Here is a 17,411-nt window from a genome sequence, read left to right as displayed (position 1 = left end):
TTTCTGTCCCAGAATTCTGCAGTATCTTACACACATGGCACAAGTGCAGCTCCAGGGGACCCTTGTTTTATAGAGGAGTACCCTGCCTATGAGAGATCTGTTAATTTTGCTATTGGCAATGGAAACTTTCTGAGATTTTGGATTTTGATCCAAAGTGAAAACTTCACATTTTGGTGAATGTAAGAGTAATTTGGTAGGCTGAATATTCTCCTTCTTCTTTCTTTCCCTCAGCTTTTGGTCTCCTAAATAAATGTCTAGCCCCATTTGTCATAGATGAAGTCTTAATTTATGTCCTATTCATTCTTCATTAATCCATTCATTTAATTAACATTAATGAAGGCCCACAATCTCTCAGGCATAGTGATAAATATTAGGATACAAAACGAGTAAGATAGAATCCCTGTTCTCAAAGAGGCTAAAGTAGGCCAGGTGTGGGGGCACATGCCTGTAATCCCAGCAGCTGGGGAGGCTAAGACAGGAGGATCGCAAGTTCAAAGCCAGCCACAGCAATAGCAGGGCTCTAAGCAACTCAATGAGACCCTGTCTCTAAATAAAACACAAAACAGGGCTGGGGATATGGCTCAGTGGTTGAGTGCCCCAGGATTCAATCCCTGGTACCAAAAAATAAGTAAATTAATAAAAAAGTCCAAAGTAATTATAAAACAAAATGAAAGTAATCTAGTAGACAGAGTAGAAAATATTTGGGGTTTATAAATTAGTGACAATACATATATAACCTTTTCTAAAGAAAAGCCAACTTTCACATCAGTTTATTCATTTCATCCAAGTCCAGTCCAAAACGAATAGTACTGAATGTAGTCTAGGACTCTGTATTTGAGTCTAAAAGGGTCCCCTGGCTTCATCTGTTGCTGGAGTTGTTAACCCCATCTTCTCTCTTCTGTAGCCAAAGTTGATGTGAGTTACTTTAAGCCTCTTTATAGTAGAGTTAGGATTTGTGCTTCAGAATGCTCTACTGGTAGGATTTACACAAAGTAAAGATATCTGTTGTGATGTCACAAAATTAGTAAACTGACTAAATACTAATGCCTTGAAATATATATGGAAACTGATTACTAATGGTCTGTACAAAATGAATGGCCATCTCCTTTAGTTAGGTACCAGAAGTTGTTAGAAAATGCCTTTCTCTTTCTACCCACAAAGCATATTAAGCAAGGGCTCATTGTTGGATAGAAGAGTTGAATGTACATTGATTATATGTGCTTGACTTTAGAAATATCTTACTGGTAATAGTTGAGAAATTTGCCAACTTCCATGATGTTAATTTTAAGAATCTCAATATATGAGTTTTTACTTAAAATTTTTGAGTTCCACTTATTAGATATAAATTTTTACCACTAATTCAGGCAAAGGTTATGGCTAAATTAATCATTTCACCTAATTGAGTTTTATACATTGTTATGGAGGTCATCTGTTTTCTCACATTAGAGCCATCCATATTCAAGGTTGTTCTTTCTGTGTCTTCAGGTAGATTCCTTTTTCTGTTTCTGCGAATATACAGAATAGTAAACAAAGGAGTAGTAGAATTGAGTTTGGTATATCCAACAATGGAATATTAGGGACCAATTAAAATGATGCTTACAAAAGATTTTTTAATGAGTGTGGTATTGTAAACAAAAAGTCAGTATATAAAATCACTTGTGGGGGCTGGGGATGTGGCTCAAGCGGTAGCGCGCTCGCCTCGCATGCGTGCGGCCCAGGTTCGATCCTCAGCACCACATACCAACAAAGATGTTGTGTCCGCCGAGAACTAAAAAATAAATATTAAAAATTCTCTCTTTCTCTCTCTCTCTCTCTCTCTCTCTCTCTCACTCTCTCTTTAAAAATAAAATAAAATAAAATAAAATCACTTGTGTATTCCTTAGCTGTATAAAAATATGATGGAAAACAAAATTCTAAACCTTTAGACTCTAGCTTTTTGGTCTTTTTATACATTCTCTTCAATTTTTTCTATCACTGGCAACTATTGAGTTTTTGGCATAGAATATACTTCCTGTAGGGATTTTTATCTGTTTCTAGAACTGTACCTGATACCAAGTAGATGTCAAGTAAATCTTTGTTGAGTGAGTGAATGATTAATAGAAAATTGGTATCTCTTGAATATATGCATTTTGAATATTCAGCAAGTTTTATTCCTTTTAAAATTTAGGAAGATGGTAGATGAGATATTTCAGTTTACATTGGCTTTGACCTTAAAAGTGCATTCTTCCCTAAATGTAGAAGTTAATCTGTTCGAAGTTAAAGCAAACTGGCATTTAAAATTTGATTTTAAAAATATTTTTCTTAAATTTCTATTATAGATTCTTCAGTTTGAAGAGATCTTGACCAATCCTTTGTACCGAGAGCACTTTCGATTATACATGGAAAGGATAGACAAAAGAGCTCTGATTAGTTTTTGGGAGTCTGTGGAACATTTAAAGAGTGCAAACAAGGTAGTATATATAGGCTCAAGGGATTTTTAATTCCTAGCTGATGAAAATTGCATGTTAGGCATGTTGTCTCAACACAGCTGTAAGTATACATTAAAAGAATATTTTAAACTAAATATAATATTGTCATTATATCTCAGCCTGTTTTGACAAATAAAATTATATTTTGGAATGTGTAGTCATGGGGAAAAGAGATTCATAAGTGTCCTAAGAGATTAAATTGCTATTTAATAAATTTGGTCTTGTTCACCTCAGTCTCATAACCTTGCCATTTATTATAGCATAATACTCATTTTTCCTTTTTGTTCATTTTTATTCTTCACTTTATAATATGTATTTTTTCACAACTCTTCTTTAATTTCATTTAAAATTTGATTGAATAAACAAACATAAAGTACATTTGTGGTTATGTATGCCTCTGTCAATGAAGAAGCCAATGGTTAAACAGTGTTCTTTGTACTTGCAGGTTCTGAATAGATAATACAAATTAGCTGGGCAAGGGGATATAGTCCTGGCTACTCAGGAGGCTGAGGTAGGAGAATAGCTTTAGTAATTGAGGCCAGCCTGGGCAACGTAGCAAGACCCTATCTCAAAAAAAAGAGAAAGAATAAATGTCTATATATTTTTAGTGTATATGTATGCATATGTCTACATACATACATAGCAATATGTTTAATGTATATACATGAAATATATCAGTGTATAACATTTCCAGAGGTTTATTAATAGAAGCACAGAGAGCATTCTTGTGTATTGAATTGCTCATTTGCTTATGAATTTTGCTAGAACAGAATGCTAATTTAAAATACATTATAAATCACAAACTGCCTTGGTTAAGGAACTAAATACAGACTTACAGTGTTTTTAAATTTTCGTCTTAGGAATATTTCTCATTGTTAAGTTACAAACCACAAATTACCTCATTTTACCCATTATTGTATTTGGCAACTTCATTGCTTTTTTAAATCAACACCTTTAGCTCCTCTCAAAATAATACAGTAAAGAACAATCTAAAAAGTTTTCTTAAACAACTGACTATGTTTTCAAAATTCTCAAGAAATAAGAGCATACAGTTTCCTCAAAATAGCCACATTTTCACCTAGCAGCTCATTACTATATGTATTTTATTTTCACTACTGTTGAGAACTTTACATACCATTCCTAGAGTTAATAAAGTATCTCTAGAAGAAGTGTAAATATTATGTCAATCAAAAGAGATGTTGGCATTTCTGAAGTAGGCCAGTGGTGACCCAAGTGTACTGTGTAAGACTAAGCTGATCAATATAAGGTTGATGACAATGTAATTATGCTGCATTAACATTTTGAAGAATATCTGTCTTCTTTTTTTCAAAATGTATGACTACTATATTGATATATTTCTGGGATAAAAATTACTTATATTAGTGGGTGAGGACTTACAAGTATTCATTTTGATAAAAAGTCAGATGAATTTTCGTCAATAATTTGTATCCCTGTGGAATTGAGATTTATGGAAAGCTATCCACTGCAGAAAGAGAATTTCTAATTCTTGTGTTTCCTCCATTTCTGGCTTTTAAAAGAAATTACAGATGTTAACTGTTTGACATAAGGTGCTTATTTTAAGAAACCAGTAATTTTTTCAGGGCCTAACACTTATCCCTTAACTCTGAACATGGACACAGAAGTCTAAGCTCTGCAGTGGTAACAGTATAAGGATACATCCCAAATATCTTCCTTCCAACCTTAAAATGCAAACAATTCAGTGGAAAGTAATTTCTCTCAGAGATAATATTACTTACCCTTCTTGTTCTTCAACTCTTGTCTTTTCAGAATGAAATTCCACAATTAGTTGGTGAAATTTATCAGAATTTCTTTGTGGAAAGCAAAGACATATCTGTAGAAAAATCACTTTACAAAGAAATCCAGCAATGTCTTGTAGGAAATAAAGGTATTGAGGTGTTCTACAAAATCCAGGGAGATGTATATGAGACCTTAAAGGATAGATATTACCCTTCATTTATCGTCAGTGATTTGTATGAGAAATTGATGATAAAAGAGGAAGAAAAACATGTCTCAAAATTGATTTCCAACAAAGATGATATGGTGAGTCAAATTTAATTTTTGACTTCGTTTTCAGGGAATAAGCTTTAAATATTATTCGTTGGGCACATATTAGAGGAGCTAAATTTGATGTACACCGCCATGTTTTAATATATAGGATTTTAAGTAGAATAAGAATTTCAATTAACTCGTTGCTTCTGATCTTGTACAATTCTTTCTTCCCTTTCCTGCCCTTCCAGCCAATTTGCTGCCACTATCAGTACTAAGTCGAAACCTTTGCCTGCCTTAGATACAACCCTAGTTTGACTCCTGAAAAATAAGAATAGATCATTTGTGGCTTAGGCCAGCTAAAGGAATCAGTAGAGCTATCGTCTAGCCTCCAATTAGTGAGAAAAGGGTTGGCAGGGGCTGGGGGGCGGGGTGGATGAAAAGAAACTGGATATGGAAGGAGTTAAAGTAACTATTTTGGAGTTTTAAAAAATCAGATGAAATTAAAATGTTCTAAAGAAATCTTGGTAGGTCATACCTTAGGTCTAACTTTCTTATAGTGTCTACTCAGTCATTTTGGATAGCTTCAAGTAATGTCTCTCATTTACTAATGGTGACTACATCTTTAAGATTAGTACATAAAAAGATTAGAATTTATCCTGGATTTTTTTTCTCTGCCCAGTTCTCTGTATCTCCAATTCTGAGGAATGTTTGCTCTTACTAGTATTTGAAGTCAGTTTGAGGTCTCTGAACTATTGTTACATTTTATGATCTTTTCTCAGAATTGTTTTAAGGTTTTGCTACTTAGTTTTTTGTTTATTTGTTTTAGGGGGGTAGCAGGGATTGAACTCAGGGGCACTCAGCCACTGAGCCACATCCTCAGATCAACCCTATTTTGTATTTCATTTAGAGAGACAGGATTTCACTGAGTTGCCTAGTGCTTTGTTGTTGCTGAAGCCACCTTTGAATTCGCAATCATCCTGCCTCAGTCTCCTGAGCTGCTGGGATTATAGGCATGCACCACCGTGCCTGGCTGTTACTTAGTTCTTTACATATAAAATCACTGAACTGATTGGTCATCTCACTACTCATTGCAATTTTTTTTTAAAGATAGATCACAGGTTGTTTTAACTGTCATCTTCCTACTTCAGATATTTAAATGGTTAATATTTTAGCAAATGCTGTAAAACATATTATTCAAATTAATAAAAAGATAAGTCAAATAAGGACTTGAACTGACAGTTGAAGTGAGAGGTAACCATAAACAAACTCATAAAAGGTCTACCACCTAGGATTAAAAGAAGGCCAATGTGTACTATTGACCTTTTGAAAACTATTGGTATTCTTTGTTTCAATAATCCTGGAAGTGGTAACTTCTAGAAATGTTTGAAAATGATTAAAATGAAGGAAATTTTTTTTATTGGTTGTTCACAACATTACAAAGCTCTTGACATATCATATTTCATACATTAGATTGAAGTGGGTAATGAACCCCCAATTTTACCCCAAATGCAGATTGCAGAATCACGTCAGTTACACATCCACAATTTTACATAATGCCCTATTCGTAATTGTTGTATTCTGCTACCTTTCCTATCCCCTACCGAAGGAAATTTTTTAAGCACGACGGAGTTTGTTTTAGTACATCTGAGGCAGTGAGATAACGAAAGAAAAAAAAAAAGAAGAGTTGACTCATAGCAGGAACAACAATAGAAATACACCTCCATAAATTGTCAGTACAGTAGAATACAATGAAGCTAAAAAAATTATAATTTTGAAGACTATTATAGCCTTAAAATATACTACTTTATATTTTTTGAAAAGGGTAGAATACCCACTTTAATGAGTACAAGGTATAGGATTACATAATAATGCATATATTTAAAACAGTGAGTAGAAAGAATAAAAATGAAAACATCTTGTTTTTCTAGAACTACCAGTACTATTATTTTTTCTTTGGAAAAAAATCTAACTTTATGTTTGTTACAGTTAATAAAAATTAGGCCTGGTGCGATGGTGCTTATCTGTAATCCTGAGGCAGAAGGATCACAAGTTCAAAGCCAACCTCAGCAACTTAGTGAGACCCTTAGCAACATAGCAAGACCCTGTCTCTAAAATTAAAAACAATAAAATAAAAAGAGCTGTGGATATAGCTAAGTGGTAAACACCCATGGCTCAGTCCCTAGTACCAATAAATAAATAAAATAAATAGTGAATGAATGAATGTACGTATGTAAAAATTAGAAGAAGAAAGTCTGGAAGAAAGTTAAAGAGTGAACAAACCAGAAGATAATTCTCAGCAGCTCCATTCAGTGCTCTGTGTGCTGTTGGTTATTCTGAAATCTAATTCCTGTGCTGTTTGGTAATCTATTCAGATTTTTCCAAGTTGTGTAGTTCTTTATGACACTTAGGTCATTTTTAAATGCTACTTTGCTGGTAAAATTATCTGCCTATTAATTTACAAAACATGTCTTCAAGAGAAGGACCGAACAAAGTACTTACGAAAATGTGGAATTTGGAATTTTTATTTTAAAGTGACTTACGTTAGTTTCTCATAATATTGTTAGGAAAGAAGCAAGATCTCTGTCAAAGATTAGGTATAGATTTTTCAGATCAAGTTGGGATGATAACTCAGTTGCCTTCCCTTGTTCTATGCAGATTTCCTTGGATGTACCATTTAGAGAATAACACCATGCAACCCTGCTCTCCCACCTTCTTCAGGTTATTAAATATTTCCCTTTTCAACACAATTCTGAATACCAATTACTTCAATTTTTCTCGTTGTTGAAAAAAGAAAACACTCTGCTTCTAAGCATTCTGTTTAAGTATTTTTTCCTTTATTGGAATCTAGTACTTTGGAATGGTGTCCTGTGATGATATAACATCTGCATAAAAGATAATAATTGCTAAGGTTTATTTATTTATTTTTATCATCATAAGACATGGTGGTGTGTGGCTTTTCCTCCAGGGCCTGGAAAATGAGGCTAGTGAGGAACCTTTAGATGAAGGTGCCAGTGGGATTAATGAACATACCAATTTTGCTGTCAACAAACTCCGAGAACTAAATGAGAAACTTGAATATAAAAGGCAAGCTCTAAATTCTATTCAAAGTGCACCAAAACCTGACAAGAAGGTAACTCTTTTTTGCTTTCAAGATTGTCTCTGGGCTGGGGATGTGGCTCAGGTGGTATCGCGCTTGCCTGGTATGAGTGAGGCCCAGGTTCGATCCTCAGCACCACATACAAACAAAGATGTTGTGTTTGCCGAAAACTGAAAAATAAATATTAAGATTCTCTCTCTCTCTCTCTCTCTCTCTCTCTCTCTCTCTCTCTCTCTCTCGCTAGCTCTTTCTCTCTCTTTCTTTCTAAAAAAAATATTTAAAAAAAAAGATTGTCTCTGAGTTTCTATTTGTTTAATTTGATAAGTATTAGTTTTCAATCTATGTTGAGAAGTGTCAGTTTCTTTAAAAAAGAATTTTAACTATGAGCAAATTCCATTTTTGTTTGTATTATTTTGGTTTTGCTTCTAGGATAGAATTAGAAAAGCATTTGTTTTTAGTCTTTTCTGATTTGGAGTTTTTTCTGAGTCATCTGCTGTGACCAGTTGCTCACAGTTGATTCTGCTTTGCCAACAGTACCTTTTGGGGGAAAAGGCTTAAGCTTTCTCTTGTGCTGAAGTCATTTCTGGAAGTAAGTTAAATACTCAAGGACAAATTTGGGGAGAAAAAATTTTTTTCCTACTGACACAAGAATAGAAAATCTCACAGAATTGTGAAGACAAATAAGTTGCTTTTCTAAAAGCAAGAAAATTTGAAAGTTTAAAAATGTAAACAGTATTTTGCTAGTTGGCATTTCTCAGACTAAGCTGTGTTGCAGCCTTTTGCTTTGTCTTTATGCCTCTTTGGAGTTTTTTTTCTCACAGGGTATGGCTTATGTTCTTTGGTCAGCCAAATGGGTCTCCTCTGGCAGTTCCTGAATGTGTGTGTGAGAGGGTTTCAAACTGGCCAACAGAGCAACTTTGAATAAAACAATTTAAGTGGATCACTTTGGGTTTTCTTCTTTAGCGCTTCCTTAGTACTTAGTACTTCTTTTGTGGAGATTCAAATGCTTTTGTAATAAGAGAATATTCCTGAAATAAAATGTAAGGAAACAATGTGTTCTGTACCTATTCACAATCTATATAATCAAAATATCTATTTGTCTATTATCCAGTTAAACCAGTGAGTTTTCCTTTAAAAAAGAAGAAAAAAAAACAAGAAGAAAGTTCTGCAAAGGTGTATAAACTCTGTTAGTAATGATTTTTTTAAAAATTATATGGGAGTCAAGTGTAGTGGCTCACACCTATAATTCCTCAGGAGGCTGAGGCAGGAGTATCACAGGTTTTAAGCTAGCCTAGGCAATTTAGCAAGACCTTGTTTCAAAATAAAACATAAAATGGGCTGGGGATATAGCTCAGTGATAGAGTTTCCCTAGGTTTAATCCCAAGTAGTGAAAATAAATTTTATCAGGCAAAAGAAAGTTTAATATGAAAGACACTTTAGTAATCATTAATGATTTTCTGAGAAAAAAAATATTCAGCTTTCCCGGGTTGTTTTCAGAGAGGTTTATTTCCCCCCTTAAATAGAATCATTCCCCCCAATTGGTACATATGGAACTTGTAAAGCCCTGCAGTTTTCCCACTGATAGAAACATCTTTGAGATAATAAGTAGAATTAGCTGACACGGTAGATGATCAGTATCTGCAATATGGTGTGTTCTTTAAGAACAGTTGTCTTTCTTATTCTGGATTCATCTCATTATAAATTAAAATGTATTTTAAGGGAGCAGTATGAAAGATGAACTAGAAAATCTTCATTATTTTCTGTTTGGTTCATCATTTCATTCAAAGTTATTCTTTAGCTATTCTTACATGAATCTCTAATAACCATGGAGTAAACATTCTGAGCTGTAATTACATGAAGGAATTCTCAAGAGATTGGAGTGATTCACTGTTATTATGGGTTAATTTGAACACTAATCTTATGATCATAGCAAAGATAGTCCACATTTCCTGTTAAATCCAATTGTCCACAGGCTGCTTCAGGGAGCACTTTGCTTTCCAGCAGTTTTGTGCTGGGCATAGAGGGCTGCATGATGTAAGGCAATTGGTGCTTTTCCCCAGAAGGACACATTGTGTTCCTTCTATGTCCTTCATTCACATTGGTAAAAAATAAAATATCTGATAATTGACTTTTTAAAGCTTAAGGTGGATATTGAAAAGGTTTTAGTAACCTAGCAATGAACACACACACCCCACAAAAATCTTGTGCTAGAAAGACTTTTGTGGATTAACTGTCTAATTATGAATCAGACCATTTCCCTATGCATATAATAGTGGTATAGTCTTCTTCCCCTCAAGAAAGAAAGTCAGGAGTTTGCTGACCACTCCTCTCGCATCTCTGCACTAACAGTGTCACTGGCTACTGGATGTCCAGTTGGCCTTTTAGCTTGATTTTCTGAAATCCAATGCCCAGATTTTATTTTGTTTTATTTCTCTAGAGAAATTTTGTGAGACTGGAGCAAACTTTCCAATTCTAGGTCAATATTGGGAGTGTATCACTAACGAGGAAGAATCTCAGTAATGGAAATGATGAGTAAATGCATAATGCTGTGCTAGTCACTGTGGAGCAAAGCCTGACACCTGCCCTCATCCAGCAGAAGTGCAGTCTAAGAAGTAGTCACAGCCCTTTTTGGTGATAAAAGGGCACAGTCGGGAGGGCTTTCCTTTAGGCCTTCTAAGGAAGGAAAGAAACCTGGGAGACACTGCATATTCATGAGAGTTCCTATGGAGGCAAAGCTGCAGTCCTTAAGCTACAGAGTTACATAACCCTGTAGGTTTTCTTATAAAAGAGATCCAAGATGATGGCAAGCATAAAAATTTTTTAAATATATTTATATTTTAAAGTTGTGGTAAAAAATATATGACAAACTTTACTACTTAAGCCATTTTTTTATTGATTATTTAAAGCATTACATAGCTCATGATATATCATCTTTCATACATTTGACTCAAATTGTGTTTTGAACTCCCATTTTCACCCCAAATACAGATTGCAGAATCACATCTGTTACATATTCACAATTTTACATAATGCCATATTAGTGACTGTTGTATTCTGCTACCTTTCCTATCCCCTACTATCCCCCCTCCCCTCCCCTCCCCTCCCCTCCCCTCCCCTCCCCTCCCATCTTCCCTCTCTACCTCCCCTGCTGTTGTTCAATTCTCTCCCTTTTTTCCCTCCCCCTTGCCCCTCATAACCTCTTATAATTTTATGTATCATTGAAGGTCTCCTACTATTTCCATGTGCTTTCCCTTCTCTCTCCGTTTCTCTCCCCCCATTCGTCTTTGTTTACTGTAGTCTTTTCCTCATGCTCTTCCTTCCTGTTCTGTTCTTAGTTGTTCTCTTTATATCAAAGCAGACATTTGGCATTTGTTTTTTAGGGCTTGGCTAGCTTCACTTAGCATAATCTGCTCTAATGCCATCCATTTCCCTGCAAATTCTATGATTTTGTCATTTCTTAGTGCTGCAAATACTCCATTGTGTATAGATGCCACATTTTTTTTATCCATTCATCTATTGAGGGGCATCTAGATTGGTTCCACAGTCTAGCTATTGTGAATTGTGCCGCTATAATCATTGATGCAGCCGTATCCCTATAGAGCGCTTTTTTAAGGTCCTCAGGGAATAGTCCGAGAAGTGCGATAGCTGGGTCAAATGGTGGATCCATTCCCAGCTTTCCCAGGAATCTCCATACTGCTTTCCAAATTGGCCTCACCATTTTGCAGCCCCACCAGCAGTGTACAAGTGTACCCTTTTCCCCACATCCCCGCCAACACTTATTGTTGTTTGACTTCATAATGGCTGCCAATCTTACTGGAGTGAGATGGTATCTTAGGGTGGTTTTGATTTGCATTTCTCTGATTGCTAGAGATGGTGAGCATTTTTTCATGTACTTGTTGATTGATTGTATGTCCTCCTCTGAGAAGTGTCTGTTCAGGTCCTTGGCCCATTTGTTAATTGGGTTATTTGTTATCTTATTGTTTAATTTTTTGAGTTCTTTGTACATTCTGGATATTAGGGCTCTATCGGAGGTGTGGGGGGTAAAAATTTGTTCCCAGGATGTAGGCTCTCTATTTACCTCTTTTATTGTTTCTCTTGCTGAGAAAAAACTTTTTAGTTTAAGTAAGTCCCATTTGTTTATTCTTATTGTTAACTCTTGGGCTATGGGTGTCCTATTAAGGAATTTGGAGCCCGACCCCACAATATGTAGATCATAGCCAACTTTTTCTTCTATCAGACGCAATGTCTCTGATTTGATATCTAGCTCCCTGATCCATTTTGAGTTAATTTTTGTGGATGGCGAGAGAAAGGGATTCAATTTCATTTTGTTGCATATGGATTTCCAATTTTCCCAGCACTATTTGTTGAAGATGCTATCCTTCCTCCATTGCATACTTTTAGCCCCTTTATCAAATATAAGATAGTTGTAACTTTGTGGATTAGTCTCTGTGTCTTCTATTCTGTACCATTGGTCCACCTGCCTGTTTTGGTACCAGTACCATGCTGTTTTTGTTACTATTGCTTTGTAGTACAGTTTGACCTCTGGTATCACTATACCTCCAGATTCACACTTCCTGCTTAGAATTGCTTTTGCTATTCTGGGTCTTTTGTTTTTCCATATGAATTTCATGATTGCTTTGTCTATTTCTACAAGAAATGCCGTTGGGATTTTGATTGGCATCGCATTAAACCTGGAGAGAACTTCGGGTAATATTGCCATTTTGATGATGTTAGTTCTGCCTATCCATGAACAGGGTACATTTTTCCATCTTCTGAGATCTTCTTCTATCTCTCTCTTTAGGGTTCTGTAGTTTTCATTGTATAAATCTTTCACCTCTTTTGTTAGGTTGATTCCCAAGTATCTTATTTTCTTTGAGGATATTGTGAATGGAGTGGTTTTCCTTATTTCCATTTCAGAGGGTTTGTTGCTGATATACAGGAATGCCTTTGATTTATGCGTGTTGATTTTATAACCTGCCACTTTGCTGAATTCACTTATTAACTCTAGCAGCTTCTTTGTAGACTCTTTTGGGTCTGTTAAGTATATTATCATGTCATCCGTAAATAGCGATAGTTTAATTTCTTCTTTTCCTATTTTTATGCCTTTAATTTCTTTTGTCTGTCTAATTGCTCTGGCTAGTACTTCGAGAACTAAATTGAATAGAAGTGGTGATAGAGGGCATCCCTGTCTTGTTCCAGATTTTAGAGGAAATGCCTTCAGTTTTTCTCCGTTTAGGATGATGCTAGCCTGAGGTTTAGCATATATAGCTTTTACAATGTTGAGGTAAGTTCCTGTTATCCCTAGTTTTTCTAGTGTTTTGAACATAAAGGGATGCTGTACTTTGTCAAATGCTTTTTCTGCATCCATCGAGATGATCATGTGGTTCTTGTCTTTAAGTCTATTGATGTGGTGAATAGCATTTATTGATTTCCAAATATTGAACCATCCTTGCATCCCAGGAATGAATCCTACTTGGTCATGGTGCACAAGTTTTCTGATATGTTTTTGTATTCGATTCGCCAGAATTTTATTGAGAATTTTTGCATCCAAGTTCATTAGAGATATTGGTCTGTAGTTTTCTTTCTTTGAAGTATCTTTGTCTGGTTTTGGGATCAAAGTGATATTGGCCTCATAGAATGAATTTGGAAGAGCTCCTTCTTTTTCTGTTTCTTGAAATAGCTTGAAAAGTATTGGTATTAATTCTTCTTTGAAGGTTTTGTAGAACTCCGCTGTATACCCATCCGGTCCAGGGCTTTTCTTGGTTGGTAGTCTTTTGATGGCTTCTTCTATTTCTTCTTTTGTTATTGGTCTGTTTAAATTGTGTGTGTCTTCCTGTCTCAATCTGGGCAAATCATATGCCTTAAGAAATTTATCGATATCTTCATTATCTTCTATTTTATTGGAATATAGGGTTTCAAAATACTTTCTAATTATCTTCTGTATTTCTGTAGTGTCTGTTGTGATATTGCCTTTTTCATCCCGTATGTTAGTAATTTGAGTTCTCTCTCTCCTTCTTTTCGTTAGCATGGCTAAGGGCTTGTCCATCTTATTTATTTTTTCAAATAAACAACTTTTAGTTTTATCAATTTTTTCAATGGTTTCTTTTGTTTCAATTTCGTTGATTTCTGCTCTAATTTTAATTATTTCTTGTCTTCTACTACATTTGCTGTTGTTTTGGTCTTCCTTTTCTAGGTTTTTGAGGTGTTGCGTGAGTTCATTTATTTGTTCGTTTTTTTCTTTTTTTGAGGTAAGAACTCCAAGAAATGAATTTCCCTCTTAAAACTGCTTTCATTGTGTCCCATAGATTCCGGTATGTTGTGTCTGTGTTATCATTTGATTCTAAGAATTTTTTCATCTCCTCCTTTATGTCTTCTATAACCCATTGATCATTCAATAACATATTATTCATTTTCCATGTGATGTAGGATTTTTCCTTCCTTCTTTTATCATTGATTTCCGATTTCATTCCATTATGATCAGATATGGTGCATGGTATTATCTCCACGCCTTTATATTTACTAAGAGTTGCCTTATGGCATAATATATGGTCTATCTTTGAGTAGGATCCATGTGCTGCTGAGAAGAACGTGTATCCACTTGATGATGGTTGATATATTCTATATATGTCGGTTAAGTCTAGGGTATTGATTGTGCTGTTGAGTTCTATAGTTTCTTTATTCAGCTTTTGTCTAGAGGATCTGTCTAATGGCGAGAGCGGTGTGTTGAAGTCACCCATAATTATTGTGTTGTGGTCTATTTGACTCTTGAACTTGAGGAGAGTTTGTTTTATGAACGTTGCAGCTCCATTGTTTGGTGCATACAAATTGATGATTGTTATGTCTTGTTGGTGGATGGTTCCTTTTAACAGTATATAGTGACCTTTCTTTATCCTTCTTGATTAACTTAGGTTTGAAGTTGATTTTATTCGATATGAGTATGGCCACTCCTGCTTGCTTCCGAGGGCCATGTGAGTGGTATGATTTTTCCCAACCTTTTACCTTCAGCCTGTGTATGTCTTTTCCTATCATATGAGTCTCCTGAAGGCAGCATATTGTTGGATTTGTTTTTTTGATCCAGGTTACTAGCCTATGTCTCTTGATTGGTGAGTTTAGGCCATTAACATTTAAGGTTACAATTGAGATATGATTTGTACTTCCAGTCATGCTTCTTTATTTATTTATTTTAGTTTGGCTAGTTTTGCTTTTTGGTTATTTTCCTCCCCCTTTACTGAGATACCTCCTGTACTTAAGCCATTTTTAAGTGTGCATTTCAGTGGCATTAAGGACATTGATGTTGTTTTACAGCCATCACCGCCATCCATCTGCAGAATTTTTTTCATTGTGAGAAACTTAAACTCTGTATCCCTTAAAGAGTAACTCCCATTTCTTCCTCTCCCAGCCCCTGGGGACCACCATTCTACTTTCTGTCTCCATGAATTGAACTATTCTATGTACCTCAGAAGACTGGAATCATACTGTATTTATCCTTTATGACTGGCTTATTTTACTTGGCATGGCATGATGTCTTTAAGGTTCTTCTATCCTGTAGCATGTGTCAGAATTTTATTCATTTCTAAGTTCATTGCAGGTGAATGCAACATTTTGTTTTGTTATTCCATTCATCCACCAATAAACAGTGGCTTACTTTCACCTTTTTGCTATTGTGAATAATGATGTTATGGACAGGAATATATAAATATCTCTTAAGAGATTCTGTTTCCATTTCTTTGGGGGTATACCTAGAAGAGGAATTTCTGGGTCTAATAATTCCGTTTTTAATTCTTTGAGGAACCTTCATACTATTTTCCATAGCATCTGCACCATTTTACAGTATGCAAGGATTCTAGTCTTTCCATGTCCTCCAAATACTTGTTATCTTATTCTTTCTGTTCCTCCTCATGAGTGAGAAATGGATTTTTTTTTTTTTTTTGGTGGATGGAAACAATACCTTTTATTTTATTTATTTATTTTTATGCAATGCTAAGGATCAAATCCAGTGCCTTACACATGCTAGACAAGCGCTCTACCACTGAGCCACGACCCCAGCCCTCATTGTGCTTTTGATTTGCATTTTCCTACTAATTAGTAATGTTGAGCATGTTTTCATGTGTCTGTTAACCATTTGCGTAATCGTCTTTGGAGCAATGTCTATACAAATCCTTTGCCCATTTTGTAATTGTTTTTATTTATTTATTTACTTGGGTTTTTTTTTTTTTTTTTGGTTTGTTTTTAGCTGTCTTTGAGTTTTAGGTATTTCCTTTTTTATTCTAGATGTTAAAGCTTAATCAGATGTATGATTTATAAATATTTTCTCCCATTCTATGGTTTGCCTTTTAACTGTGTTGATAGTGTTCTTTGATTCACAGATGTTTTTAATTTTGAGGAAGTCCAAGTTGTCTATTTTTGTTATTGTTGTTGTTGAGTATGCTTTTAGTATCATAGCCAAAAAATTATAGCCAAATCTAGTATTATGATACTTTCCCCCTATACTTTATTTTGTTTTTATAATTCTGTACTACTTAAGCTACTGTCTTTGATCCATCTTCAGGTATTTGTTTTATGTGATAAGGATCCAACTTCATCTTTTACACATGGATATCCATTTTTCTAGCACCATTTGTTGAAAAAACTGCATCTTTCCCCAATTGAATAGTCTCAGCACTCTTGTTGAAAATCATTTGACTGTATAGGGGAATGTTTCCTTTGAGGTTCCCTTTTATATTCTATTGGTCCATAGGTCTGTCTTTATGTCAGTCCTGCTTTGTTTTGATTACTGTAGTTCTGTAGTAAGTCTTAAAATCAGAAAGTGTGAATCTTCCAACTTTGTTCTTTTCCAAAATTATTTTGGCTATTTGGGGCTCCCTGAATTTTAGTATGGGATGCTTCTATTTCTACAAAAAAAAATTCATAGAAATAATGATAGGGATTGCATTGAATGTGTAGATTGCTCTTGATAGTATTGACATCTTAACAATATTAAGTTTTATAATTCATGCACTTGAGATGTCTTTGTAAATATTTGTTGTCTTTAATTTTCTTATCAGTGTTTTATAGTTTTCATCTTTCACTTCCTTGGTTAATTCATCAGTATTTTATTCTTTTTGCTGCTATTGTAAATGGAATTGTTTTCTTAATTTCCTTTTTCAATTGTTTATTGTTAGTATATAAAAACACACACCTGGTTTTTGTGTGTCAATTTTGTATCCTGACACTTTGCTGAATTGCATAGCTTTTTAAGTGCTTTCATAACTCTCAGGATGTTTTCCTATGGCAGATTGTTTCCAAGTTGAAGGATGAAATAATTCTAATAGAGAAAGAACGCACAGACCTTCAACTGCACATGGCGAGAACAGACTGGTGGTGTGAGAACCTTGGCCTGTGGAAAGCGTCCATCACCAGTGGAGAGGTAGGCTTCACTACTTTTGCCCGATATTTATTTTAAAGTTTGACTTTACAAGGCAAAATTTTGTTCTTGAGAATTAAAACTGATGCTAGAAAATCTCTACTCGTTCATTTAAACCATATTTGTCTGCTGTCTTCCTTCCCTCAATATTTTCACTCAGTTTTGCCTGGAGTTAGTAACTATCACAGGCTGCTTGATACAGATCTGATCTTACCCTGCTTTGTATGAAAAGTTGCTCTTGTTCACTAGAATTGCAAGCAACTTTGCTATCAGAGCATTTAATGCCCCTGAAGGTTAGGGCCAGGGTTAGGGTTAATTTATTTTTCCGATGATGATTGAAATAAAATGGAAAGGACTTTTTGAAACTTAGAGTTTTAAAAATTTAAGAACATCTGATTGTTCCATCTTGCTGACTTGAATTGCTTAAACCTCA

General features: G+C 34.9%; 1 protein-coding gene across 4 annotated transcripts in view; it reads left to right on the top strand.

Annotated features, from left to right (window-relative positions):
* Nucleotides 1-17,411, top strand: part of SNX25 (sorting nexin 25) — a 121,332-nt gene that overhangs the window by 85,516 nt on the left and 18,405 nt on the right. For 3 of the 4 annotated variants that reach the window (XM_081268903.1, XM_081268900.1, XM_081268901.1), the window contains 4 exons: nt 2,319-2,450; nt 4,257-4,529; nt 7,444-7,608; nt 16,850-16,981. In XM_081268903.1, the coding sequence (XP_081125029.1) occupies nt 2,319-2,450; nt 4,257-4,529; nt 7,444-7,608; nt 16,850-16,981 (702 nt within the window). The remainder of the gene's footprint in view (nt 1-2,318; nt 2,451-4,256; nt 4,530-7,443; nt 7,609-16,849; nt 16,982-17,411) is intronic. The other variant, XM_081268902.1, reaches the window with a different exon arrangement.

The sequence above is a fragment of the Spermophilus citellus genome (assembly GCF_964194105.1).
Source record: "Spermophilus citellus genome assembly, chromosome: 16".
Taxonomy (NCBI): domain Eukaryota; kingdom Metazoa; phylum Chordata; class Mammalia; order Rodentia; family Sciuridae; genus Spermophilus; species Spermophilus citellus.
Note: the sequence above shows the minus strand (reverse complement) of the source record. Positions and strands in the feature narration are given on the sequence as shown.